At 38.7% G+C, this 26,913-nt stretch overlaps 1 protein-coding gene and 1 long non-coding RNA gene across 3 annotated transcripts in view; one reads left to right on the forward strand and one right to left on the reverse strand.

Annotated features, from left to right (window-relative positions):
* Positions 1 to 26,913, forward strand: part of sphk1 (sphingosine kinase 1) — a 58,730-nt gene that overhangs the window by 29,079 nt on the left and 2,738 nt on the right. Inside the window, exons 2-4 of the mRNA XM_073944041.1 lie at positions 9,350 to 9,499; positions 15,978 to 16,072; positions 16,388 to 16,503. Coding sequence (XP_073800142.1) covers positions 9,350 to 9,499; positions 15,978 to 16,072; positions 16,388 to 16,503 — 361 coding nt within the window. The remainder of the gene's footprint in view (positions 1 to 9,349; positions 9,500 to 15,977; positions 16,073 to 16,387; positions 16,504 to 26,913) is intronic.
* LOC141381126 (uncharacterized) lies at positions 2,978 to 20,598 on the reverse strand. 2 transcript variants are annotated; one of them, XR_012400796.1, is made up of 3 exons: positions 20,311 to 20,598; positions 16,363 to 16,564; positions 2,978 to 4,336 (listed from the first exon to the last, which is right to left on the reverse strand). It is a non-coding gene; the product is annotated as an uncharacterized lncRNA (long non-coding RNA). The 2 variants fall into 2 exon arrangements; XR_012400797.1 differs by having other exon boundaries at positions 2,986 to 4,339.

Here is a 26,913-nt window from a genome sequence, read left to right on the forward strand (position 1 = left end):
ACTGCATCGCCAAATGCCGAGAGTTTCAAATATAAATGCCAGATCGTGTCTTGACACTTTGCGAATGTTTAATTCATCCGGTTAGCAGCTGAGTTCTGTCAGAAGGAAGGCAGCAGGTTGTTTGTGTAGTGTGTGTTAATGAAGCCGTCACAGACTCCAGTGCTAATTAGCGTCCGTCAGCGAGCGAATGCTAATCAGCCGCTAGTGTTAGCAGCGCAGCGGGTTTCCTCAGTGTTTCTGCTGACAGAAAGCTGTTGTTGGGTGGACTCTGAAGGCTGTCATTGATCCGCGAGCAGCAGCTCATTATGGCCCTTCGCCTCAGTGCACTCTGGGTAACAGAGACAACAACCTGCTCCTGCTGATGGTGAACGTTTCGCTCCACTGATAACTCCCTAATACAGTGCGTCAGCAGTCACACTGACTTTACTACGTGTTTAAAGTGCACATGATATGATTTTTCCACAAGATGTCAAATCTCCAGACTGCGTCTGTAAAAAATTTTAGCTTAAAATATGACACTGGTCATTTATTATGATCAGGGCTTAACATTAACTTTTTTGACCACCAGCCACTCTGGCTAGTAGTTTTCCAGCATTACTAGCCACTCACCATTTTCACTAGCCACAATTTTATTTTTGGGAAAATATATTTTATACACATAAATATGACTTTGACATGCTAAAATTACTTGATTATGAGTTTCCGTTATCTCTACATGCCTCCTCTTTCAGTTCACTTTTTGTGTGTCATATATGAGCTTGCTCAATAATCACGAGCAAATGGGTCAGGGTTTCATTTATTACAATTAGTTTTCATAATTTTCAGAGCCCAAAATGAAGGATTTACCCAATTTATCTCTGACCACACCATAAATAAACAGTTAATTATTTCTTAGCCACAAATTTTAAATGTGTGAAAACATGCTAAATATAGCTGAATACTAAAGTTTTTATTTAACAAAACATATGCACAGTCATATGTCCTGGCTAAAGGTCCCAGATCACCAGTTAACTACACATAAATGGGGAGTAATTCTCCCATTAAAGCAATGTTATTGTAAAAAAATAATAATTAAACCATATTAATCCAAACGAAAGCAGGTAAAAAACATACTGTGTGATGATGAAAGGACGATCACACACACACGCATGGTTAATGATAGACCCATAAATTATCTTTTCAAAGAATGGTTAAACCGAAAGCAACTGGCGCTGCTTACAATAAGTCAACTCTGGAACTCTTGAAAGCAGCAAGACTGTGGGTGCATGTTCCTTCCTTTTTGTTCAGTCTATTTGAAAGAGAATCGATCGCATCAGTTGAGTTTCTAGACACAGTTGCTTCACAAAAGGAAACGGGAGCGCGCACGCGTTATAAACAGTCGCGCGCATCACCTCAGCTGTTAGCGCGAATGATTATCCTCTTATTCAGTATTCACCTGGTTTGCTGATGCGAAGTTGCGAACGCAATTATTTTTGTCAGTCATGTTGCTTCTCGATCGCCTGTGCATGCATATTGGACTATCCTAATTGTCGAACCCTGCTTTTAACAATTACTATCTGGGAAAATTATTTTTAACCAGCCAAAGTGGCTAGTGCGAGTGTCTGTCTTACCCGCCACCGCCGAAATCTACCCGCATTTGGCAGGTGTTAATGTAAAGCTCTGATTATGATGATGATTAGCCAATCAGTCAATACTGACGATTGGCCACTTTATGGATTGTGATTTGCCACGCTTTCCTATTTTTTGACTGCTTCTTTCAGTGGTTTCATATTCAAGTTCGTGTCAGTCTTGATTGTGTCCAGCCATCGTGTTCTCTGACGCCCTCTTCTTCTCGATCCACTGACTGCACCGAGCATTAAAACTGTTTCCATGGAGTTGGCTCACATGATATGACCAAAGAACAAGAGCCGCTGCTTGGTGATTTCGCCCTCTAGCGATACATTTTTTTGACATGCTCCACGATTGTTTTGTTTGTGATCGTCGCCGTCCATGGTATGCGCATCATTCGCCTCCAGCACCACAATTCGAAAGTATCGATCTTCCTTCTGGAGATTGGGAAACGATGCTGATGTCCTTGCTTTTCCATACCTTCTCTATTCCTTGCATTGCACTGCGGCCAAGTGCGATTCTTCGTCTGATCTCCGGCCGCCATTGACTCGCCATTGTGGTCGGTCTTGGATCCAAGGAAGATGAAGTCTTGGACTGATTCGATTTCCTCATTGTCAATTGTTATGTGGACTGTACCATTGCTTGCTGTTGTCATTACCTTTGTTCTTGATGTTGAGGTACAGTCCCATGTGTTCACGGTCTTCTTTCACTCTTCTTACCAGATATTCGAGGTCCTTTTCACTTTCTGCAATCAGGGTCGTATCATCGGCATAACAAAGGTTGTTGATGTTTCTCCCGCCGATCTTCGCTCCGATTGGTGACTTGTCCAGATTGCACAGCCTGATGTCAATTATATCTAGTCAAATTTGCCGCTGTTCGGGCGTGTGCAAAAACACGCTGTTCCTTTAAATGCAAATGAGATTCTCTGCATTCACTGAATTTAACACTAAATTAAGAAAATAGCTCAAAATTTAGGAGGAAAGTTGCCATTTTTTTGATTGCCACAGATTTCCTTCATCCAGAAAGGTCACATTTCAAATTCCCTCCATGCTATTTGCATTGTTTTATAGTAAATAACATTATATTCGGAGATGTATAGTAACAAAGTAGAACTACTACACTACTGTACTTAAAGTACTGAAAGGCGGTATCTGTTCTCTACTGGAGGATTGTTTTTTTTTTCTACTACTTCCACTTTTACTTCAGTACACATTGTCAATGAGTTTAATACTTTTACTTCGATAGATTTTTTATGTGCTGCATCATTACTGGTTACTAGGGGTGTCAAAATTATGGTTGTGATGTTTACTTACAGTTGAAACCAGAAGTGTACATACACTCTATACACTCATAACCTTTTTTTTTTTTTAAATGTCTGATGGTGAATCATACCAAACGTTTACTGTTTTAGGTCCGTTAGGATCTAAATGATTTACATTTGCTAAATGCCAGAATAATGAGAGAGTTAATTTCTAGACAGTCGAAATTTTACATTCATTTCCTTGGTATTTTTTAGCTTTGCTTTTAAACTGTTCAACTTTGGTCAAATGTTTTGAGTATCCTTCCACAAGCGTCTCACAATAGTTTGAAGGAATTTTGGCCCATTCCTCCTCACAGAATTGGTGTGAGTCAGATTTGTAGGCACAAGCTTTTTCAACTCTGCCCACAAATTTTCTATAGGATTGAGATCAGGGCTTTGTGATGGCCACTCCAAAACATTCACTCTGTTGTCCTTAAAGCACATTTGAACTAATTTGGCAGTATGCTCAGGGTCATGGTCTGTTTGGAAGACCCATTTGTGGCCAAGTTTTAATTTCCTGGCTGATGTCTTGAGATGTTGCTTCAGTATTTCTACTTCATGTTCTTTCTTCATGATGCCGTCTATGCTGTGAAGTGGACCAGTCCCTCCTGCAGCAAAACAGCCCCACAACATGATGCTGCCCCCCATACTTCACAGTTGGGATGGTGTTCTTAGGCTTGTAAGATTTCCCCTTTGTCCTCCAAAATGTAACTCTGGTCATTATGGCCAAACAGTTCAATCTTAGCTCCATCAGACCACAGGACATGTCTCCAAACATTAGCCTTTTTCCCGTGTAATTTAGCAAATTGTAATCTGGCTTTGTTGTTGATTCTGGCTTGTTGATTTCCCCATGTTGTCACACAGGGAAGCAGTGTGTTTGAGATTTTCCCTAAATACTATTCTACAGTTGTGCCTCCAATTAACTCAAATGTTGTCCATTAGCCAATCAGAATCTTCCAAAACCTTGACATCATCATCTGAGCTTTATCATAGACATATTGATCTTATTGAATGTAAACTTGAGTTACAAGAAAAGTTATAACAATTTCTCTAAACATATTTCTCTCATTATTCTGCTATTAAGCAGAACAGAAGCAAATTTGATAATCCTAACTTACCTAAAAGAGAGTTTAGTTTAGTCACAATAACATCTGACTTTTTAAAAATGGTAATGTGCCTTTTTATACAGTGTATGGAAACTTCTGGTTTCAAATGTATATCCGAGCATCCCTTCAGTTGATTTGAAAATGAATTAGCGTGTGACTGTTTGGCTCAGTTTCTGGTGTGAAGTAGACGAGTGTGAAGCAAACCTGTGGAGATGCTCTTCATCCTAAAATAGCTTACATCTGATCTGCGTGTAAAACCCGTCTGTTCTGATGAACCAGCCGCTTCAGACACACATCCCGGAGAAACACAGAGCCGCCAACACTGCTGGAACAGAAATAAACACTGTCAGAGCTCAATAAACCTGCATCTGTGTGTCTCTAGGAAGCAAAACCGTCAGAATTCAGACTCAGAAAACACATAACGTTCCCCTAATGTTAGTCTTTGGTTCCTTTTTGGTTCATTTTTTTAAAAGGACCAAAAAATAACAAACATTATTTTTAGGTTTTACATCTCAAACTCAAATATTATTAGGGCAAGGTCAATACAAGAACAGGCAGGAGCATAAGGGTAATCCAAGAGTATAGTCAGAATGCAGGCGAATGTTCAGGACAGAACATCATAAATAATAAACAAAGCAAGACACGGTAATAACGCTTCAAAAATGCTCACAAGACTCAGCAATGTGTGCGAGGATGGGAGGTGTATATATATATATATATATATATATATATTAGGGATGTAACGGTATTGTAAATACCGTCATACCGCAATATTAAATTTTTTCGATATTACCGAAGTCGCATGACTCGGTAAAACTATAGGTCTTCTGAGAAAATTTGCTCAGGCGAATGAAGCGAACGGGAGGTAGCTGAAACTTCATTTCCCATCAGCCCCGGCGTGGCCATAATCCTTTGCGGTCTGTTGTCGCTACAGATCCAGTAATGCGGAAATGGAGTGTGCTGCTAGTAGCGGAGATGAAAAAAAGATGGAAATGATCGAACCTAAAGCGGGTGTTGTCGCCGCGCGCGTTCTGATCAGCTGTGTTGTGGCGCGCGTATTGTAAAGCGCCGAGGAGGGGTTGAGCGCGCATACTCAAGAGAGGTGTTGTCGCGCGCCTACTGAAGGGCTGGATTGGATGGAGGTTGTGTCGCGTCGCGGGGGCACTTTTGATCGTTTTGGAAGGGCATTTTCTATCCAAGACTAAAAAGGGCATGTGCACTGCACAGGTTGAGCCCTGTGTGTGCACGTGCCTGCAAGTTGGGGAATACGACTAATAACAGTCATGGGGACTGCAGAAACACAGCACACTGTTCAGATTGATGCAGACATTGACTTGTACCGCAAAGAGACCTCTATCTCACTCATGGTTTGTCCTCTCAAGTGGGGGAAAGACAATGCACAACGTTACCCACTGCTGTCAACATGGGCCAAGTCATATCTCTCTTGTCCCAGAATCCTCAGTCCCAAATGAGAGGGGTTTTTTCTGTTGCAGGGGACATTGTAAATACCCAGAGATACCAGCTTTTACCAGATTATAGTTATATGATCATTTTCCTTTAAACCCATCTCTATCTAAGTGAGTGATTAAATGTTGAATGTGATGAGTTTTCAACAATACTAAATTGAAACTTTATTTTTTTACATGGTTTAATAATTTTTTGTTATTAAAATTGAAGTTCCTGTTTCAAAGCTAACAGATAGATGGCTAATTTGTATGTCATTGACACTTTTGGCACTTTTTTTGGAGTATTTTCAAAAGTTTTTTTTTTCCTGTAAATGATTCAATAAATACCGTACCGTGACATTCATACCGAGGTATTACCGTACCGTGAAATTCTGATACCGTTACATCCCTAATATATATATATATATATATATATATATATATATATATATATATATATATATATATATATATATATATAGTCCATGTAATCATTCACTGATGAACTTCAGCTGCATGTGTGTGTGGATGACTGTCAGCTGTGGCAGGAGTGATTGGAGCAATGACTTCTGGGAGTTGTAGTTCATATCAGTGGCAGTAGTGTAGATCTGCCCAGACTAGATCGCTGGTGATCTCGACCAATGAATTACCCCCAAAACTGAAAACATCCATATGCACATACAATTATTTTTTTCTTCGGCTTAGTCTCTATTTCAGAGGTCACCACAGTGAAATGAACCGCCAACTATTCCAGCATATGTTTTATGCAGCGGATGCCCTTCCAGCTGCCATCCTGCACTGGAAAACACCCATACACACTCGCATATACGCTACTGCCAATTTAGTTCATTCAATTCACCTATAGCACATGTGTTTGGACTGTGGGAGAAACCGGAGCACCCGGAGGAAACCCACACCTACACGGGGAGAACATGCAAACTCCATACAGAAATGACAACCGACTACGCTGAGGATCGATTCAGCGACCTTCTTGCTGTAAGGCGACAGTGCAAACCACTGAGCCATCGTGCGGCCCTAGATTTTATTTTTGCAACCTAAAACTAATGTTGGCAGAATATTGTGGATGTAAGATTTGTTAGTAGTGGCGAGACAAACCTTTGTTTGTTTTAGCTAGCGTCAACATTAGCGCTGCCATCTGCTAGTGCTGTGAGTCTGCCTGAGGACACACTCTCTCACAATGCTTGTCAAACATAAAAAACCTCCGAAACAGAAGTAAAAATGATGTTTTAACACTACATTAAACCTTCAGCAGCACAGATGGCAAAAACAAAGCAGGCAGCTGGACGAGCCAGCAGAAAATCACAAGTATGCTGAACTCTTAATTCAAAATAAAAGCCCAAAGAAAAGATTAAACGTAGTGTATATTTAATTCAGTAAAAATTATTAAGTCAATTAAATATACAAAATAATTAATTATTATTAATAAATAAATGCAATGCAATAAAGTACTTTTAAAAGAAAATACAAATGAAATAAAACATCTAAAAATTACCGTGAAATAAAAATACTGCTCTGAAGAGATTATTATTACACTATCACTTCACTTTCTTTTCTGTATTTTAAAACATCATCAATATATACTCAAGAAGGCTGTGGTGTTGACATGATGCTCAATTAGTACTGATGGGCCCAAAGTGTGGCAAGAAAAATTCCCCCACAGTATTACACCAGCACCACCAGACTGAACTGTGGATACAAGGCAGGATGGATCCATGCTTTCATGTTGTTGATGCCAAATTCTGACCCGACCATCCGAATTTGGCAGCAGAAATGGAGACTCATCAGAGCAGGCAACGTTTCTCCAATCTTCTATTGTCCAGTTTTGGTGAGTCTGTGTGAATTGTAGCCTCAGTTTCCTGTTCTTAGCTGACAGGAGCGGCACCCGGTGTGGTCTTCTGCTGCTGTAGCCCATCTGCCTTAAGGTTGGACGTGTTGTGTGTTCAGAGATGCTCTTCTGCAGACCTCTGTTGTAGCGAGTGCTTATTTGAGTTACTGTTGCCTTTCTATCAGCTGGAACCAGTCTGGCCATTCTCCTCTGCCCTCTGGCATCAACAAGGCATTTGCGCCCACAGAACTGCCGCTCATTGGATATTTTCTCTTTTGTCAGGTCATTCTCTGTAAACCCTAGAGATTGTTGTGTGTGAAAAATCACAGTAGATCAGCAGTTTCTGAAATACTCAGACCAGCCCGCCTGGCACCAACAACCATGCCACGTTCAAAGTCACTTAAATCCCCTTTCTTCCTCTTTCTGTTGCTCGGTTTGAACTGCAGCAGATCGTCTTGATCATGTCTACATGCCTAAATGTGCTGAGTTGCTGCCATGTGATTGGCTGATTAGAAATTTGTGTTAACGAGCAGTTGAACGAGTATATATAAATATATATATATATATAAATATATATATATATATATATATATATATATATATATATATATATATATATATATATATATATATATATATACAACAGTTCTGTCTGGCTTTCAAATCTGATTGGCTGATAGCCATGTGTGCGATATTCTGCAATATCAGAACTCCTACAGCCTCTTTACCCTTTGTGTATTACTCCGCCCACATACAGCCAGCAAAAAGCAGACACTACAGTTCTAAAGTTTAAAAGATGCACGCTCAGCGGTTTAACTGTCAGCTTATGATTTGACTCTCCATGTTTGATTTTGTTTTTATATACACAATTATACCGTCAAACTGTTGTATAAACGCAATATCACACTCGTAGCAGTGCGATATGGCTGTATATCAGCACTGGTGGGGGCACTAAGGCCAACGCACACCTCCCACCAGTGCCGATATACAGCCATATCGCATATACATATATATATATAAAGGCACCACCTTTGTTATTTAGATTAATAAAAAGGCAAGAGATTTATGATTATTTTCATTATTGTAAGTTAAATTTGATATATTTACTATAAATGCATTTTAGATTTCTTGATTTTATTTTGGTGTTTACATATTAATAGGATGCACTGTATGTTAATTATTTTACTTATTATAATTTACGGATATTTGAATTAATGGGTGACGTGGGGGTGCAGTAGGTAGAGCTGTCACCTCACAGAAAGAAGGTCGCTGGTTCGAACATCAGATGGGTCAATTGGCAATTGTGTGTGGAGTTTGGTTGTTCTCTCCGTGTTCGCATGGGTTTCCTCCGGGTGCTCCGGTTTTCTCCCACAAGTCTAAAGACATGAGGTGCAGATGAATTGGGTAAGCTAAAATTGTCCCTAGTGTATGTGTGTGAATGAGAGTGTATGGATGTTTCCCAGTACTTGGTTGCACCTGGAAGGGCATCCTATGTGCAAAACATATGCTGGATAAGTTGGCGGTTCATTCCGCTGTGGCGACCCCAGATTAATGAAGCGACTTAGTCGAAAAAGAAAATGAATGAATGAAAGAATGATAATTTAATGTTCTTTATTTGATGTAGTCGGTTATTTTTTTTAGTTTTGTTATGTTTTCATTTCATTCATATTCCTTCGGCTGATCTCCCTTATTTATCAGGGGACGCGACAGCAGAATGAACCACCAACTATTCCAGCATATGTTTTATGCAGCGTATGCTTCAGCTGTAACCCAGCACTGGGAAACACCCATACACATTCATACTACGGCCAGTTTATTTCATCAATTCCCCTTTAGCGTAGGTGTTTGGACTGTGGGGGAAACCGGAGCACCCAGAGCAAACCCATGTCAACACGAGGAGAACATACAAACTCCACACAGAAATGTCAATTGGCTCAGTCGGGACTCAAACCAGCGACCTTCTTGCTGTGAGGCGACGGTGCTAATTTTTTAAATTATTGTGAAACACAGAACAATAATATTTATCTCTCTCTCTCTCCATCAGGTGTGTTGTTCTCAGAGGTCCGCCGTGCGTGTGGCGTGATGGTATTGGTCAATCCTCAGAGTGGGCGTGGCCAGGCCATGGCTCAATACAATGGGCACGTTCAGCGGATGCTCACAGAGGCGGATATCCCACACACACTCGTCATCACCGGTGAGATAAACAACACTTCAGAGGAATGTTATTTTGAAGTGCTATTTTGTAGTGGTTGAACTAGGTATTCTAGGTCAGGGGTTTTCAAAGTGTGAGGCGCGCCTCCCCTGGGGGGCGCCAGAGCATGTCAGGGGAGGCGCGGGAAAAAATATAATATAATAAAAATATAATTGTTAAGTTTAATTATTATATGTATTTTTTATTATATTTAAACGTTTTAATTAAACAAAGCAAAAAAATAATACGTCAAATATAAGAAAACATTTTTTACCCAGAAGGCATAGCTGTGAATTTGCTTCTGTTTGGCAAGCCCGCCAATACAGGTCTATGCCTGCTAATACAATGGTTCGGTTTCTGAGACCCCCCCCCCCCCCCCCCCCCCCCCCCGATTCAAAGCTGTAATGAAGTTCACGGCCCTTTGGCCGCCGGGAAGAAGGAGGCGGAGAACCGATGCAGTTTTTAAATGATTTATTAATAACAGTGACAAGCGGACTGAAAGCAAAAGTAAAATATGTCCGGGCCCGGTCCTCTCTCAGCTTCCTCTGCCCTCGTTCCTCCTTTTATGATCCAGAGCTCCTTCCGTGGGATCCGAGGCAGGTGCGCACCGCAGGTGTATCCACTAACGCGGTGGCCTCACTCCGTTCCCACGGCTCTCGGCCACGCCCCCTCGCCACAAAAGCCTTTAAGTTCAGGGCTTAAACCCAAAAGACGCAGATATGATGATCAGTATTTGAGTTTAGGATTTACGTGGACAGGACCAGTGTGTGTGTGTGTGTGTGTGTGCGTGTTTGGGAGGAGGGGGGCGCCAATGAAAAAGTTGTGTGAAAAGGGAGGCCCACTGTCTTAGACTTTGAAAAACCCTGTTCTAGGTAGTCCAAAATATTGGAGAGGGTTTTTCCACATGTTGGTCATAAACGCAGGTTGCCAAATTGACGACACAATCACGAGTGAGCATAACCTGCATTTTTAAGATTTCGGTTTTGTTTCTGTCAGCTTTGTGTTTTTGACTGTTTGGTGCTATCTTATGTCTGAATAATGCGCAGGTTAGTGTATACTCCATCAGCTGTTTCCGTTTCTGTCAGCTTTGTGTTTTTGACTGTTTGGTGCCATCTTGTGTCTGAACAATATGCAGGTTAGTGTATACTCCATCAGCTGTTGTAGTTTCTCTCAGCTTTGTGTTTTAGACTGAATGGCGCCATCTTGTGTCTGAATAATACACAGGTTAGTGTATACTCCATCAGCTGTTGTAGTTTCTCTCAGCTTTGTGTTTTAGACTGAATGGCGCCATCTTGTGTCTGAATAATGCGCAGGTTAGTGTATACTCCATCAGCTGTATTCGGTTCTGTCAGCTTTGTGTTTTTGACTGTTTGGTACCATCTTATGTCTGAATAATGCGCAGGTTAGTGTATACTCCATCAGCTGTTTTAGTTTCTGTCAGCTTTGTGTTTTAGACTGTTTGGCGCCATCTTGTGTCTGAATAATGCACAGGTTAGTGTATACTCCATCAGCTGTTGTAGTTTCTCTCAGTGTTGCATCTTTTGACTGTGTGTCTCCATCTTGTGTCTGAACAATGCGCAGGTTAGTGTATACTCCATCAGCTGTTTTCGTTTCTGTCAGCTTTACATTTTTGACTGTTTGGCGCTATCTTATGTCTGAATAATGCGCAGGTTAGTGTATACTCCATCAGCTGTTTTAGTTTCTGTCAGCTTTGTGTTTTTGACTGTTTGGTGCCATCTTGTGTCTGAACAATGTGCACGTTAGTGTATACTCCATCAGCTGTTGTAGTTTCTCTCAGCTTTGTGTTTTAGACTGAATGGCGCCATCTTGTGTCTGAATAATGTGCAGGTTAGTGTATACTCCATCAGCAGTTTTCATTTCTGTCAGCTTTGTGTTTAACTGTTTGGTGCCATCTTGTTGTCTGAATAATGCGCAGGTTAGTGTATACTCCATCAGCTGTTTTCGGTTCTGTCAGCTTTGTGTTTTTGACTGTTTGGTACCATCTTATGTCTGAATAATGCACAGGTTATTGTATACTCCATCAGCTGTTTTAGTTTCTGTCAGCTTTGTGTTTTTGACTGTTTGGCGCCATCTTGTGTCTGAATAATGTGCAGGTTAGTGTATACTCCATCAGCTGTTTTCATTTCTGTCAGCTTTGTATTTTAGACTGTTTGGCGCCATCTTGTGTCTGAATAATGCGCAGGTTAGTGTATACTCCATCAGCTGTTGTAGTTTCTCTCAGTGTTGCATCTTTTGACTGTTTGTCTCCATCTTGTGTCTGAACAATGCGCAGGTTAGTGTATACTCCATCAGCTGTTTTTATTTCTGTCAGCTTTGTGTTTTTTGACTGTTTGGCGCCATCTTGTGTCTGAATAATGCGCAGGTTAGTGTATACTTCAGCTGTTTTCATTTCTGTCAGCTTTGTGTTTTAGACTGTTTGGCGCCATCTTATGTCTGAATAATGCGCAGGTTAGTGTATACTCCATCAGCTGTTGTAGTTTCTCTCAGTGTTGCATCTTTTGACTGTTTGTCTCCATCTTGTGTCTGAACAATGCGCAGGTTAGTGTATACTCCATCAGCTGTTTTTATTTCTGTCAGCTTTGTGTTTTTTGACTGTTTGGTACCATCTTATGTCTGAATAATGAGCTGTTTTAGTTTCTGTCAGCTTTGCTTTTGATTAACGAAATATACGATTACGACCCAGAACAATGTTTTGAATCTAATTGTTATGTTTTGAAACAAGTGGCTATAAGCAGGATAAAGTACATCCAGGATGGTTGTTATTAACAACATGTCCAGTACTGTAAAGTGTTACCGAAATATATTTACCGCAACACTCACAATGCCACATAGCGCATTTTTTCTAAGCATCATTCAGCACTAGTTCATAGACAAACAGATCCGCTTTAGAGTCAGATGATGAACTCAGAATCACCTCAGACAGACAGACAGTATCTGAGTGATGTATGACTGCAGGATGCTGAATGATGGATCTATTTATACACACATCAGTCAATCTGCAGCGTGTTTGTGCAGATATAGACGTGTGTTTGAGCATCAGCAGTGCAGAAATCTCAGTGATATGCAGTTGAATGATAGAAATATACATTTCATTTTAATTATTTGTCAATTTGTATACATTAACACATTTTAAAACAATAGTAATAATAATAACTCGTTTCATTAGTTTTTGCCATGATGATAGTGCATAATGTTTTACTAGTTACTAAGAAAAATACTAGTATTGAGCTTACAGTGACATTTCAAGATTTAACTAGGTTAATTAGGCGAGTCATTGGACAACAGTGGTTTGTTCTGCTGCCAATTAAAATAATATTGACCGTTAAATATGTATACATTTTTATTCCAGTCAAAATGAAAAGAATTAAGGCTATCTCCAAAATGAACATTTCAATAGGAAGTGCTGTAAAAAATTCAGCTTAGTCCGTTTATTAATCAGGGGTCTCCACAGTGGAATGAACCGCCATCTTATCCAGCATATGTTTTACACAGCGAATGTCCTTCCAGGTGCAACCCATCACCGGGAAACATTTAGGAAATATTTGAAATAGAATTTAAGTTTCACAGAAGTAACAGCTCTATTATTAAGGAGTAAAGATGATTATTGAGATTGTTGAGATGAACGTAAACCAGCTGAAACATTCAAACACTGTTAATGTCACTGTCTTGTGAATGAAGCAGATATTTGATATGTGCACGTGTGTGTGTGTGTGTGAGAAGGAGAGAGAGAGAGAGAGAGAGAGAGAGAGAGAGAGAGATCAATAATAGTCCTGGTTGTCTCCATACACACTGAATTTGATGAGTGTGTGTGTGTGTGTGCGTGTGTGTGTGTGTGTCTGCGTGTGTGTGTGTGGTTTCAACTTCAAGCATTTCTGCTGAATCAGTCACTATGAATCTTCACTCCTGCCTCAAACACAGACACACACACAAACAAACACACACACACACACACACACACACACACACACACACACACACACACACACACACACACACACACACACAAACAAACACAGACACACACACACACACACACACACACACACACACAAATTCAGAGAATTCTTTGATATGATAATTGAGATTAGGTTATTATGGTTCACTAAAACCATAAAAATGTAAATAAATAATATTAAAAATAGTTCTGAAAAAAAAAAATCTAAACTAAGATTCAAAAGCATATTTTTTCCATTTATTTTACCTTTAACTAGAACTTCTAAATAAAAGGAATTAAAATTAAAGGGCAAAACAAAACAAATAAAACTTAAACTAAAATATTGTATCTATAAATGTGACAACTTCAGTATTGTTTAATAAAAATGGGCACAATGCAAAATAATAATTTTCTGTTATAAGTTGACCACAGTTTTTTTTAAATACACCCCCTAATTCAAACCATTGATAAAACATTTTGGGCTCTATTTTTACAAGTGCAAAGTCTAAAACGCATGACGCAAAAGCATTAAGGGCGTGTCTGAATCCACTTTTGCTATTGTAGGGATGGAAAAATAGGGTTTACGCCCCGGCGCATGGTCTAACAGGGTTGTGCTTATTCTCTTAATGAGTTATAGGTGTGTTTTGAGCATTGGTGCATTAAACCAATCAGAGTCTCCTGTCACATTCCGTTTAGGAGTCAGTTGCTTCTTGCCATGGTGCATTTGCTATTTACAATAGCGACTTTGGAAGTGGAAAAACTGAAGCTTCACTAGCGAGAAAACAGTTCAACAGAGCATCTGCAGTGCAAGGATAAAGAACGAGCCTCCTCCATTCAGCCTCTTCTACTCTTTACTCCTTTACTTTAGAGTAAGGAACCGGTGTTGTACACACCCCATTTGTTTCAAACTATTTCTAAATTCAGTTTTAATCTCCAGCAAATGACTAAATGAACAATAATAACAAAGTGTGTTCAAAAACTGAGTTATATCCAAACCCACGTCCAGATCTTATGCCTCATATGGTGATGCAGATGTCTCTAAAATCCCACAGGTAGACAAATCTAAACTCGTTTAATTAAAACAAATATAAATATGCGTATAGTAAATAATACTGATAATAATAATAACATTATACAAATGCAAACTGTCATGAATAAACTGAAAAAGCCCCCCGAGGTGCAGAAGGCATGGAGGCAGTGTTTTTTTATATATTTATGTAGTAAATAATACATTTTGTAATATTTTAATCCTTTATTTGTTTTCATCAGTAAAGATATTTGTGTATTGCTGTACATCCTGTGTGTATTAAGCAATGTGGAAGTGTCTGGACTTGCATAGGCGCTTAACTAGCACACTCTGCGCTGGACTTTAGAGCAGCTTTTAGATAGTCAATAGTGTGGTCAATTTCAGTTCCTCTAAATAGCATCACGCCAACAATGCGCCTTAACACACCTCCTCTCTAGACCAGCACAACCATGAGTCCACAAAGTAGCACAAATGGATTTGCTGTTAAAACAACGTGGCGCAAAACATGAAAATTAGGGTTGCGCTATTGCGCCGGGTGCATGATTGGGTCCATAATATCTCAATGATGCTAAAGTATGTCTGCATTGAGATGAATGTGAGTGATCCAGAGCTCTCTCTCTTTCTGCAGGTGTATCGGAGTTTCTCTTGTAATCCAATAGTCATGTGTAATGGACTAGAGAAAATAATGAAGCGCATTTGCTATCCGAGGAGGACGTCAATGCATTCTTGATCAGGGCTTTTTTTTCAGCTAGTTGGGGAAAACTTGGGGGAAAGAGTTGAAAATTATATGTGAATTTAAGATCACTAAATGTAGTATTAAATAATCTATGCTATCATTGCTCCATATTTTAAAGGTTTGGTCAGTTGCACATGGTGAAAAACAAGTGGTTGTTGAGTATACGACTGAGAGGTGAATGTGAATTTAAATGAAAATGCTTTTGAAATGGTTGAATACAGTGCGTTTTTTAATTATTAAGTGATTTAATTAACCCTTTTGTGTGCTGTTGGAGATGTTTACATCCACTCTGGGCTGATTTCGAGTCTTAATTTGGCCACAGCTTTCTCTGTGTTTCAGCAAATGGACTGATTATTAGTAACAGATCTTATTTTGACACATATTTTGGGAAAATGCTTATTTAACAATACACTCTGGGCAAATTTACTACCTTTCCATTAAATTCGTGGCTCTTTTTGCACCAATTTAAAAACAAAAGTGTGTAAAATAACACATTTCATCTCTTCCCAACAGGGAAAACCAGCAACAATCAAGAATGCATGAGTATATGCTGTAATGGCTTTGCAATCAACAAATGACATTACAATGGAGGTCAATGGGGCAAAAATAGCCCCAAACATAATGAAAGTGTGGTCAATACAAACAGTACACAAGGGTTAAGTGATTTACTGATTGAGTTTTGTGTTTATATTGAAGCGTGTGTATATAAGGATGGTGTTTTGTGTTAGTAATAAAGTGTGTTTACTGATGGTTTTGTATTTAGAACGTCAGAATCACGCCCGAGATCTGGTGAGGAGCACAGACCTGTCGCAGTGGGACGCCCTGATCATCCTGTCTGGAGACGGGCTACTCTTTGAGGTGTGTGTTTGTGACATATGACGACACAATCTTGTATAATGCTATGAGTATGATGCAGGTATTATAAGGAGAAGGTGACTTACGGGGACATTGCATAAGTGCATTTTTCAAAAGACTTAAAAATCATGCAGAATTATTTTGTTAATTAAGTATTTAGTTTTCTTAAAGTGTAAGTGAAAATGAGCACAGTTTTCTGTTGGGGTTGGGTTTAGGTCGAAAGACAATACAGTTTGTACAGTAAACAAACAATAGAAACCTATGGAGTGTCCCCACAATTCACAAAAACAAACCTGTGTTTGTATGCGTGTGCTGTAGGTGGTGAACGGGCTGATGGAGAGGCCAGATTGGGAGAAGGCCATTCAGACTCCCCTGGGTATTCTCCCGGGAGGTTCTGGAAACGCTCTGGCTGCTTCCGTCCATCATTACACACGGTGAGCAGACACACACACTGAGTAGTCATACCGGCTGACAGATGCCCAGTATACCAGCTGACTGATGAACACACACACACACACACACACACAAACACACACACACACACAAACACACACAAACACACACACAAACACACACACAAACACACACAAACACACACACACACAAACACAAACACAAACACACGAACAAACACACACACACAGAGGTTTGTTTCACTATCTTACCGAGGACATTATATAAACTTCTATTTTTTTCTATCAGGTTAATGATACTGTCTATGGCCTAGCCCTAGCCCTAACCCGACCCCTAAACCAACACATCATTAGATACAAATAAAAACATCTGGTTGTTTTATAAGCACATTTAAATAGTGAGGAGCAGTGAAATGTCCACTAATAGGTCAGTTTGATATCTCACTACATAAGTGACGACAACTGAGCCCTCACAAGTATAGCTAAACCTGTATACACACACAGATTTGTTTCAGTATTTTAGTGAGGACATAATATACTTCCTTGTTTTTCTATGAGGTTAATGACAGTGTCTGTGGCCTACCCCTAGCCCTAACCCAACCCCTAAATCAACCCTCACTGAAACTAGTACATTAAATACTATTAAATGCAATTGAGACCTTACTAATATAGCTAAACTAGTACACAAACACACAGAGACACCACATATTCAGCTGAGAAACACACACATGCACTATATACATATAGGCTGGTCTTATTTCCGTATCATTAAAGGCCATGTAAAATAATTTCTGAGAATTGTATATAAGGCTGGGCAAAGATTAATCGCATCCAAAATAAAACTCTGCATTGACATGATATATGTGAGCGTATTATTTAACTAAATTAAGACTTGATGACACAATCGAGCCACTGAGTATAGCTCCTCCCCATAATAGAGCTCAATAGCTGGAGGGAGGATCCATTCAGGTTGTAGCAACCTTTGGAGGGTGGCAGCAGGGTTGCCAAGTGCATGATTTCCACCCCTGCAGATATTGCATCAATTATATTTATATGGTTGTTGAAATATTTTAGTGGCGCAGTGGGTAGCACGTTCGCCTCACAGCAAGAAGGTCGCTGGTTCGATCCTCAGCTCAGTTGGCGTTTCTGTGTGAAGTTTGCATGTTCTCCCTGCGTTCGCGTGGGTTTCCTCTGGGTACTCCGGTTTCCCCCAAGACATACGGTACAGGTGAATTGGGTAGGCTAAATTGTCCATAGTGTATGAGTATGAGTGTGTATGATTGGATGTTTCCCAGAGATGGGTTGCGGCTGGAAGGGCATCCGCTGTGTAAAAACTCGCTGGATAAGTTGGCGGTTCATTCCGCTGTGGCGACCCCAGATTAATAAAGGGACTAAGCCGACAAGAAAATGAATGAATAAATGAAATATTTCACTCTACTAAATGTACATGCTACCAAAGATAAAAAACATGCTAGGGTGGTGAAACGGAGTATATATATATATATATATATATATATATATATATATATATATTAGTTGTGGGCCGTTATCTGCTTTAACGCGAGACTCTTATCGCGCGATAAAAAATATGGGAGCTGGGTCTATTTTACGCAAACTATGATGACTTTCACCTTAATATTGTAACGAACTGAAGAAGCCAGGAAGCATTTAACAGTTCAACTTGTCTTTTTAATCAACTTTTGCACGCTCAGACAAACTAGCGCGACTAAACTGAAAATTAATACATAAAATACATAAAAACTGCAGATTTCAATTGCAACTTTCCTCAGCAGCTTAAATGACTCAACAGGTCTTTTTAAAGGTTAAAAATATTTAACTGAAATGTGAGAAAATACAACGCTACCGTCGGTTTGTTTACTAAATGTAGGCCTAATGGTTTAGGTTTTGGACTGAAATGAGCTAAAGAAGCTTTTAAAACGCTTTGTGGGGATTACTTTTGCCATTTAAGTAAATAAAGCAAACATTTACTTGAGTAGAGAACGCTTGAATGTGTTTTAATGATCGTGTGGTTGCTCACTTAGGATTTGGGTGTGTTCAGAAACAGATGTAGGCTAGCATACTCCAATAGCCTACTCTACTGCACTATGCACACTTAAAAATCCTATTTATGATATATAAATATCAGATGAAACACTTAAAACTTTAAATAAAGATCCGAAATGCTGCTTGGGCAACCAACTGCACTAAAAGAAGCATATGAAATGACTAAAACTGAATCTTTAATATAATATTTATATAATTATTATTGTTTACGGTTTAGGACTTCAGAACCAGAGGTCTTGAAGAACATAGACTATTATGCAGACACCAAAAATGTAATGATATTAAATGATAAGCTAAGTGCATTTGATCATACATACAGTTCAACTTGTCTTTTTAATCAACTTTTGCACGCTCAGACAAACTAATCCTTGTGTTCACTCCCAAACCCACAGTGTTCACTCACAGAATAACATACCCGTCTCATCCAATCAGAAAACCCCTCCCTCCCTTTCGAGTGCACAGACACGCTTTTCCCCCAAAATCTAGCCCCTTACAACCCCACATTGCAAACACAGATACAGCCCAAAATAGAACACAGGAACTGTATTAAACCTTTTCAAACATGCTACACTATATTAGCGCAGATGTATACCTGACCGGTGAGCCGTCTGTCAAAAAAGTGAGAATCTACACTATGTCCTACCCTCTCTTCATGTGTTAGTTGCGATTACATCAAACATCTAATAAACACCCTGCTGAAAAATCCAGATTAAACCAGCCCAGGCTGGTTAGCTGATCAACCAGGCTAGTTTTAGAGGGGTTTTGGCCACTTCCAGCCTGGTTTCCAGCCATTTCCAGTCTTAGCTGGTCAGGCTGGGAGATGACCAGCTAAAACCAGCTTGACCAGCCTAGCCAAGCTGGGAGTCCAGCCAAAACCAGCTATATCCAGCTTAAACCAGGCTAATCAAGCTGGTTTTAGCTGGATTTGGCTGGTTATTTAAAAACATTTAACTAAAATGTGAGAAAATACAACACTTCCTACCGTCGTACATTTTTGTTTACTAAATGTAGGCCTAATATGGTTTTGACCAGCTAAGACCAGGCTGGAAATGGCTGGAAACCAGCCTGGAAATGGCCAAAACTCCTCTAAAACCAGGCTGGTCGACCAGCTAAAACCAGCCAACCAGCCTAGGTTGGTTTAAGCTGGATTTTTCAGCAGGGCATACACATTTCAAAGCTTTTCAAGGGACCTTTAAGGTTGGATTTTTTACAATAGCCAAATAATAATGTGAGCTTTCAAGTAAATAATGCATACAGTGATGTAAAATGTGTATTTTACAAAAGGCTGTCGACATATGTTCAGTTCAGATGTAGATATGTGGTCTAGTTTTGTTGAGAAAACCTGGCAACCCTGGGCGGCAGCTTTGAAGCGTGGGCGTGGTTTCATCGAAAACGGACACGCCCCCAGCAATTCAGAGCAGATACGGCTTGATTTTTCAAGATTTTGATCTAGAATTATAATCTAAAGATGATCAGACTGGATAGAAAAACACATCTATCTTAAAAAGGAGACTGGACTGAGTGCAGTGCTGAAGCTAGTTTATTAATCTCCATAAAGTAAAGTGCTGATGTTCAGCAGTTCACTGTGAAGTCAATGATGTTTGCAGTCATTAACCGGAGTCATTATTCAGTCATTAGCGTGTGTTCATGAGCTCAATCTCTGCGGATTTAAACTCAGCATTTCTTTGAACTCCACCAAAGAAGTTCACTTCTGCTGAGACACGGAAAACAAAAGAAAGACTTAATGAATCACTGCTGACTTACATCCGATCAGAGCCGCGGTATCAAGCTGGATTCAGGAGAACTGAGGGTGTGATTTCGGGTTAAACATCGTCTATAGCCTCATTACAGAGTCAAGAAGATGAAGCAGAGCGAAGATTCACTCGAGAGATGATTAAACACCGGCAAACTGACTGCATTTCAGCTCATATTACTCAATGTTTGGCAGTTGTAGTTTTCTAAATGACGCGCGGGCGCCACCTGCAGGCGAATAACGACACTGCAGGAAACAGTAGGATCAGTGAGAAGCCCCTGTCTGCAGCCCGCAGATCTGGGCGGGGATGAATGTGGGGCGGGGCTGCACATTCAGCCACGCCCACCTGTAATTTCATTGGTTAGTGGAAACGCAATAGCGTGAATGCCCACTACGTGGTGTCAGTAAACAGGAAATGCATGTACAATTTCTGAAATATTGTTTTTATTGTTAATGAACACAAAATTGCACAAAAGTGGGCATTCTTGATGAGTGTTTTATATGTTAACAGTTATGTGAATTTCATAATGGTATTTTTCCTGCTAAAAAAATATTACAAAAGACTCAAAAGACTCTTTTCACAATGGTGTCACTTCAGAAACGCAGTGATTTTAGTTCTGATATTTTAATGGTTTATTATTTTGCTTCAAAATGCAAATGCATATTGCATATTTACAGCAAATAAAGATGGAGTCTGAAAAAATAAAAACCGACAGTGCTTTTAGTTCAGTTAAATTTTTTCCCTTTGAATGGGAGAGTTCTCTGGAAAATTTACAATTGAAAATATTACAATTATACTATTAAAAATATTGGGCATGTGTCCAATTGTTTCTCTTTCAATACTGCACTGCTTTGAGTTTTATTAAGAGCAGGGATAAGCTATTATTTATTAAGGGAAGTATATGTTTGTAACCTTTTTACTTATTAAATCAGATTATTTCATCATATAATGGATTTATTTTTACTTTGACGCTGCTATGAATATACATGTATATGATCTGTTATATGTAAATGTTCCAGCATGAGTAAAATTTTTTATTAATTTTTTTCATATTACATGGTGTGTCATCTATGGATGCAATCAATTTCATTATTTATTATTTACTAATCCATTAAAGTTTTGTTCAGTTTCTCCATTTGAATGAAGACAGTGCTCTGCTGCCACCTACTGGGTGGTTTTAATATCTGTTCTACAATTTAATTAATAAGTTACAAATAATTTCATAATCTAATATTACTGAATTAAAATGCTGTCTTCTTGGTTTTATTTTTGTATTATTTGTAAATACAGGGTAAATACTTTAATACCACTTTCTAACAACCCTTCTGGATCCATTTCTGCACTGTAGATCTTTAAAAATATTTTTATAATGATTTTGTTTGGTTATTAAGAGTCACGTACAACATCGTTATTCTATTTCATTTAATTAGAATATTAAATACACTTAATATTATATTAATAGTGTGGCACAAACGGCCAGTTTTATTTATTACTTATCTATCAGGACACAAATTAATGAAAATAAATTTGACATTAATAAGTGCAGCACTCGTGTAAACTTCTGATTTTTTTATTTGACAAATCCTGATAAAAACACCAACACAAAGCAATACAGTCAGTTGAAAGTCCCTCTTTCTCGGTTCAAGTAAAAATCTGGCAGATCTGTGTTTTTTAGATGTCAGATGTCTCACCTACAGAACATCTGTGTATGCACATGCACACGTACAAAAGGAAGACTGACAATTTATAGAAAATATTAATAATAATATAAGATACAGCAGTTTGTGATTATTATCTTTAATAAACATAAAAACAATTATGTATTTTTTACAGGGAAATTCCACTACAGCATTAAAGTAACAATCTGCAGTAAAAAGTGCTTGGCATATTCTGTACTCTTTAACATGTGTACACAGACACACAGACACACACACACACACATACACACACACACACACACACACACACACACACACACACACACACACACACACACACACACACACACACACACAGCCTGCTTCTTGAATTTTGGATTACTGACAATGGCTCGGCGAGGCAGTGGCGCAGTAGGTAGTGCTGTCACCTCACAGCAAGAACGTTGCTGGGTCGCTGGTTCGAACCAGTTGGCGTTTCTGTGTGGAGTTTGCATGTTCTCCCTGCCTTCGCGTGGGTTTTCTCCAGGTGCTCCGGTTTCCCCCACAGTCCAAAGACATGCGGTACAGGTGAATTGGGTTGGCTAAATTGTCTTTAGTGTATGAGTGTGTGTGTGAATGTGTGTGTGGATGTTTCCCAGAGATGGGTTGCAGCTGGAAGGGCGTCCGCTGCCTAAAAACCTGCTGGATAAGTTGGCGGTCCATTCCGCTGTTGTGACTCCGGATTATTAAAGGGACAAAACCGACAAGAAAATGAATAAACGACATGGGCTCAGAAGGTCCTGGATGTCAGTGAGAGTTGCAGAAATGTCCCATCACCATCCTGTGTGACAACTCTCAGTAGGATCCACTGCAGGATCTCAGGCGGCATCTGTACAAAATAACCAACAATCATCAACATGTCGCTTAACATACAGTATATTAAAGTTAAACTCAAAGAATTAAATATGTTTGTACCAGGCATGCCCCCTCCACATTCCCCTTTGCATAAGTTTCATGCATGGGTTATAAAGTAAACAAAAACTTTGTTATAAAGGGTTATAAAGTAAACAGTTATAAAGTAAACAGTTATAACAGTTATAAAGTAAAGTAAAGTTATAAAGTAAAGTTATAAAGTTATAAAGTTATAAAGTAAAGTAAACATGGGTTATAAAGTAAACAGTCTTTCAAGAAACGACTAAAAACTCAACTATTTAGTCTCCACTTCACTTCCTAATCTGCAATTGCCTATTTGAATATCACACTAACTGTACAAAAAAAAAAAAAATTACTAACACTTCCCTTCTTAGACTTTACAGACCTGAAACTTGCCTTTAGTACTTATTCATTGTTGCTCTTAGTGGTGTAAATTGCTTCCTTGTCCTCATTTGTAAGTCGCTTTGGATAAAAGCGTCTGCTAAATGACTAAATGTAAATGTAAATGTAAAAAAAAGAGAACATGAAGTGTAAATAAAAATAAAAATTATTAAATGCACAAATCTATTAAAACAAAAAGAGAGAAAGAACTGAGGTAAAATAAAATAAAACAGAGAATATGCTCCTAAGGAATCATAGTGATGACTATATATATCAATGCCAATGATCTGCAAACAGAATGTAGTATAGATCAGTAAGTTAAGAATCAAGTTTTATATTGTACATATATCATTAACATTACCATAAATTAGAGAACATGCCACAAAGAAAAATATATTTTGTTATCTTTGATATTAATAAACTTCATGTGATGGACTGTTTTGCTCAAAACTCTTTAAAGTTTACATTATTCTTCTAAGTGAATAAAACCACCAACTGTACGATCAACCTGGAAAACGCCAACCCTAACACAGAAAACATTTTTTTTAAGGCTTTAAAACTTCATATCTCCTTAAAGGCCTTTAATTAAATAAATGACACATAATACGTGAGGTGTACTGCACTATAATTTGACCATTTACATGACAGAAGATGTGTACTTACCATGCAGAGATGAAAACCGGAATCGAAAGCATACATTACATCAACGTCTGTTTCCGTGAACCAATGAAAGACTTGTAGGCGGAGTGACATGTTTAGTCCTGTTTAGTTTAGGGCTGCACATTCAGCTCCGCCCCGTATTCAGCCCCGCCCCGATCTGCGGGCTGCAGACGGGTGTACTTGGGATCAGTTCACAGCGCGACTAAACTGAAAACATTTATTAATACATTAAAAACTGCAGATTTTAACTGCAACTTTCCTCAGCAGTTAAAATGACTCAACAGGTCTTTTTAAAGGTTAAAAATATTTAACTGAAATGTGAAAAAATACAACGCTACCGTCGGTTTGTTTACTAAATGTAGGCCTAATGGTTTAGGTTTTGGACTGAAATGAGTTAAAGAAGCTTTTAAAACGCTTTGTGGGGATTAATTTTGCCATTTAAGTAAATAAAGCAAACATTTACTTGAGTAGAGAACGCTTGAATGTGTTTTAATGATCGTGTGGTTGCTCATTTAGGATTTGGGTGTGTTCAGAAACAGATGTAGGCTAGCATACTCCAATAGCCTACTCTACTGCACTATGCACACTTAAAAATCCTATTTATGATATATAAATATCAGATGAAACACTTAAAACTTTAAATAAAGATCCGAAATGCTGGTTGGGCAACCAACTGCACTAAAAGAAGCGTATGAAATGACTAAAACTGAAGCTTTAATATAATATTTATATAATTATTATTGTTTACGGTTTAGGACTTCAGAACCAGAGGTCTTGAAGAACATAGACTATTATGCAGACACCAAAAATGTAATGATATTAAATGATAAGCTAAGTGCATTTGATCATACATTGGTTAAACTTTGAGTTGAACGGTTGCAAGATGTTTGAAAAAGCTAAATTTAATGCATGTTTTGCTTCTGTTTTTGTTGTTTTGTTGAGAGTTCGTTTGACTAGCAGTTATACGTTGCTCTCTTACGAATTTTTTTGCGCACTCAATTATAGATTGCGCTCTTACGAATTTTCTCAGGCATTCAGTTATGCACTGCTCTCTTACGAATTTTCTTGTGCATTTAATTATACATTGCTCTCTTACAAATTTACTTAGGCATTCAATTATTCGTTGCTCTTTAACAAATTTTCTCGTGCAATTAATTATACGTTCCGCTCTTACGAATTTTCTCAGGGATTCAGTTATGCGCTGGTCTCTTACGAATGTTCTTGTGCATTCAATTACATGCTGCTCTCTTACAAATATTGTCGCATACTCGTATATATAAATTTTTTTGCGAGTTCTCAAATATATGCTGCTATCTTATTAATTCTCTTGTGCACTCAATTAAACGTTTCTTTTACAAATTTTCTTGCGCTTTCAATTATACGCTGCTTTTACGAATTTTCTTTGTGCATTCAATTATACGCTGCTCTTACGAATTTTCTTGTGCATTCAATTATACGCTACTCTCTTACGAATTTTCTTGTGCATTCGATTATATGCCGCTCTCTTACGAATTTTCTTACACATTCAATTATTTGCTGCTCTCTTACCAATTTTCTTGTGCACTCTCAATTATATGCTGCTCTCCTACGAATTTTCTTGTGCATTCAATTATACGCTGCTCTCTTACGAATTTTCTTGCACATTCAATTATTTGCTGATCTCTTACGAATTTCCTTGTGCACTCTCAATTATATGCTGGTCTGTTACGAAATTTCTTGTGCATTCAATTATACTTTGCTCTCGTACAATTTTTTTCACATGCTTTAAATTATACGCAGCTCTCTTACAAATTTTCTTGTACGGTTCCAGTTATACACTGGTCTTTTACACATTTCCTTGTGCACTCAATCATACACTGCTTTCTTACGAATTTTATTGCGCACTCAATTAAATGATGTTTTCTAACAAATTTTCTTGCACCCTCTCATTTATACGCTGCTATCTTATAAATTTTCTCGCACACGCTTGAGAAAACACGCTGCTCTGTTACGAACTTTCTTGAACGCTCTCAATCATACGCTGCTCTCTAACGAATTTTCTCATGCGCTCTTAATTATACAATGCTCTTGTATGAATTTTGTTGTGCGCCGTCAATTATACGCTGCTCTCTTATGAATTGTCTCTGTTTTTGTTCAGTGTAGCATATGGATCAGTCGCAGTTTTTAGTGTTAAGCCCCGATCACACCAGGAGGCTTTGTGCTCACTCTTCTTCGTCAACATTTAACGCCTTGTGACTAAACAAAGTGTGCCAATTTGATTGCAAAAAACAACAACTCATCGGCGCCAGTGGTGTAGTGGTTAGTGCGTCGACATATGCACTTCGGTGTTCATGGCTACCAGAGTTCGATTCTCGCCTCGTGGTCTTTGTCGATCCTTCCCCTCTCTCTGCTTTTAAATGTAAACCCAGGAAAAAAAAAACATTAAAAAAACTCATGTTTGTTTTTTTGTTTTGATGAGCTGCCTTAAAAACTTAACCAATCAGATTGGCACTTTTGTTCACATGCCCGGAGCTGCTGAAGTGTAAACACCAATTGGAGGGCACTTAAGAGCAAAACAATAGAGGCAATCCTAGTTTCACTTTCATTCAATGAAGCTGATGCACTGATGAATGTGAAGCTGCTTTAATCAATGCTGTCTGAACTGAGCTGTATGATAAACACAAGAGCAACTAGAGTAATGTCAAATAGGGTTCGATGATGAGTTTCATTTACCTTTTCACAAGTTTATTAAGTGCTGTCTAACGTCAAGGGGTGTTTTTGCATGTTCACTTTGCTCCTTGGTTTGGAATACAGAAAAACACTGGCGAAAAACGTGAGCAAAAAATGTCCCGGTGTTTATGAGCCTTTAGATGTGATACGAGCCATCTCAAGAGTGTTCATAATGCTGCGTTCACACCAGACGGGGAACGTGCGTCAAGCGCGAGTGATTTACATGTTAAGTCAATGCAAACGAGCGAATAGACATCCTGCGATGCAAAACGCGCGAATGACACGAATTGCGT

Source organism: Danio rerio, chromosome 3 (assembly GCF_049306965.1).
Source record: "Danio rerio strain Tuebingen ecotype United States chromosome 3, GRCz12tu, whole genome shotgun sequence".
Taxonomy (NCBI): domain Eukaryota; kingdom Metazoa; phylum Chordata; class Actinopteri; order Cypriniformes; family Danionidae; genus Danio; species Danio rerio.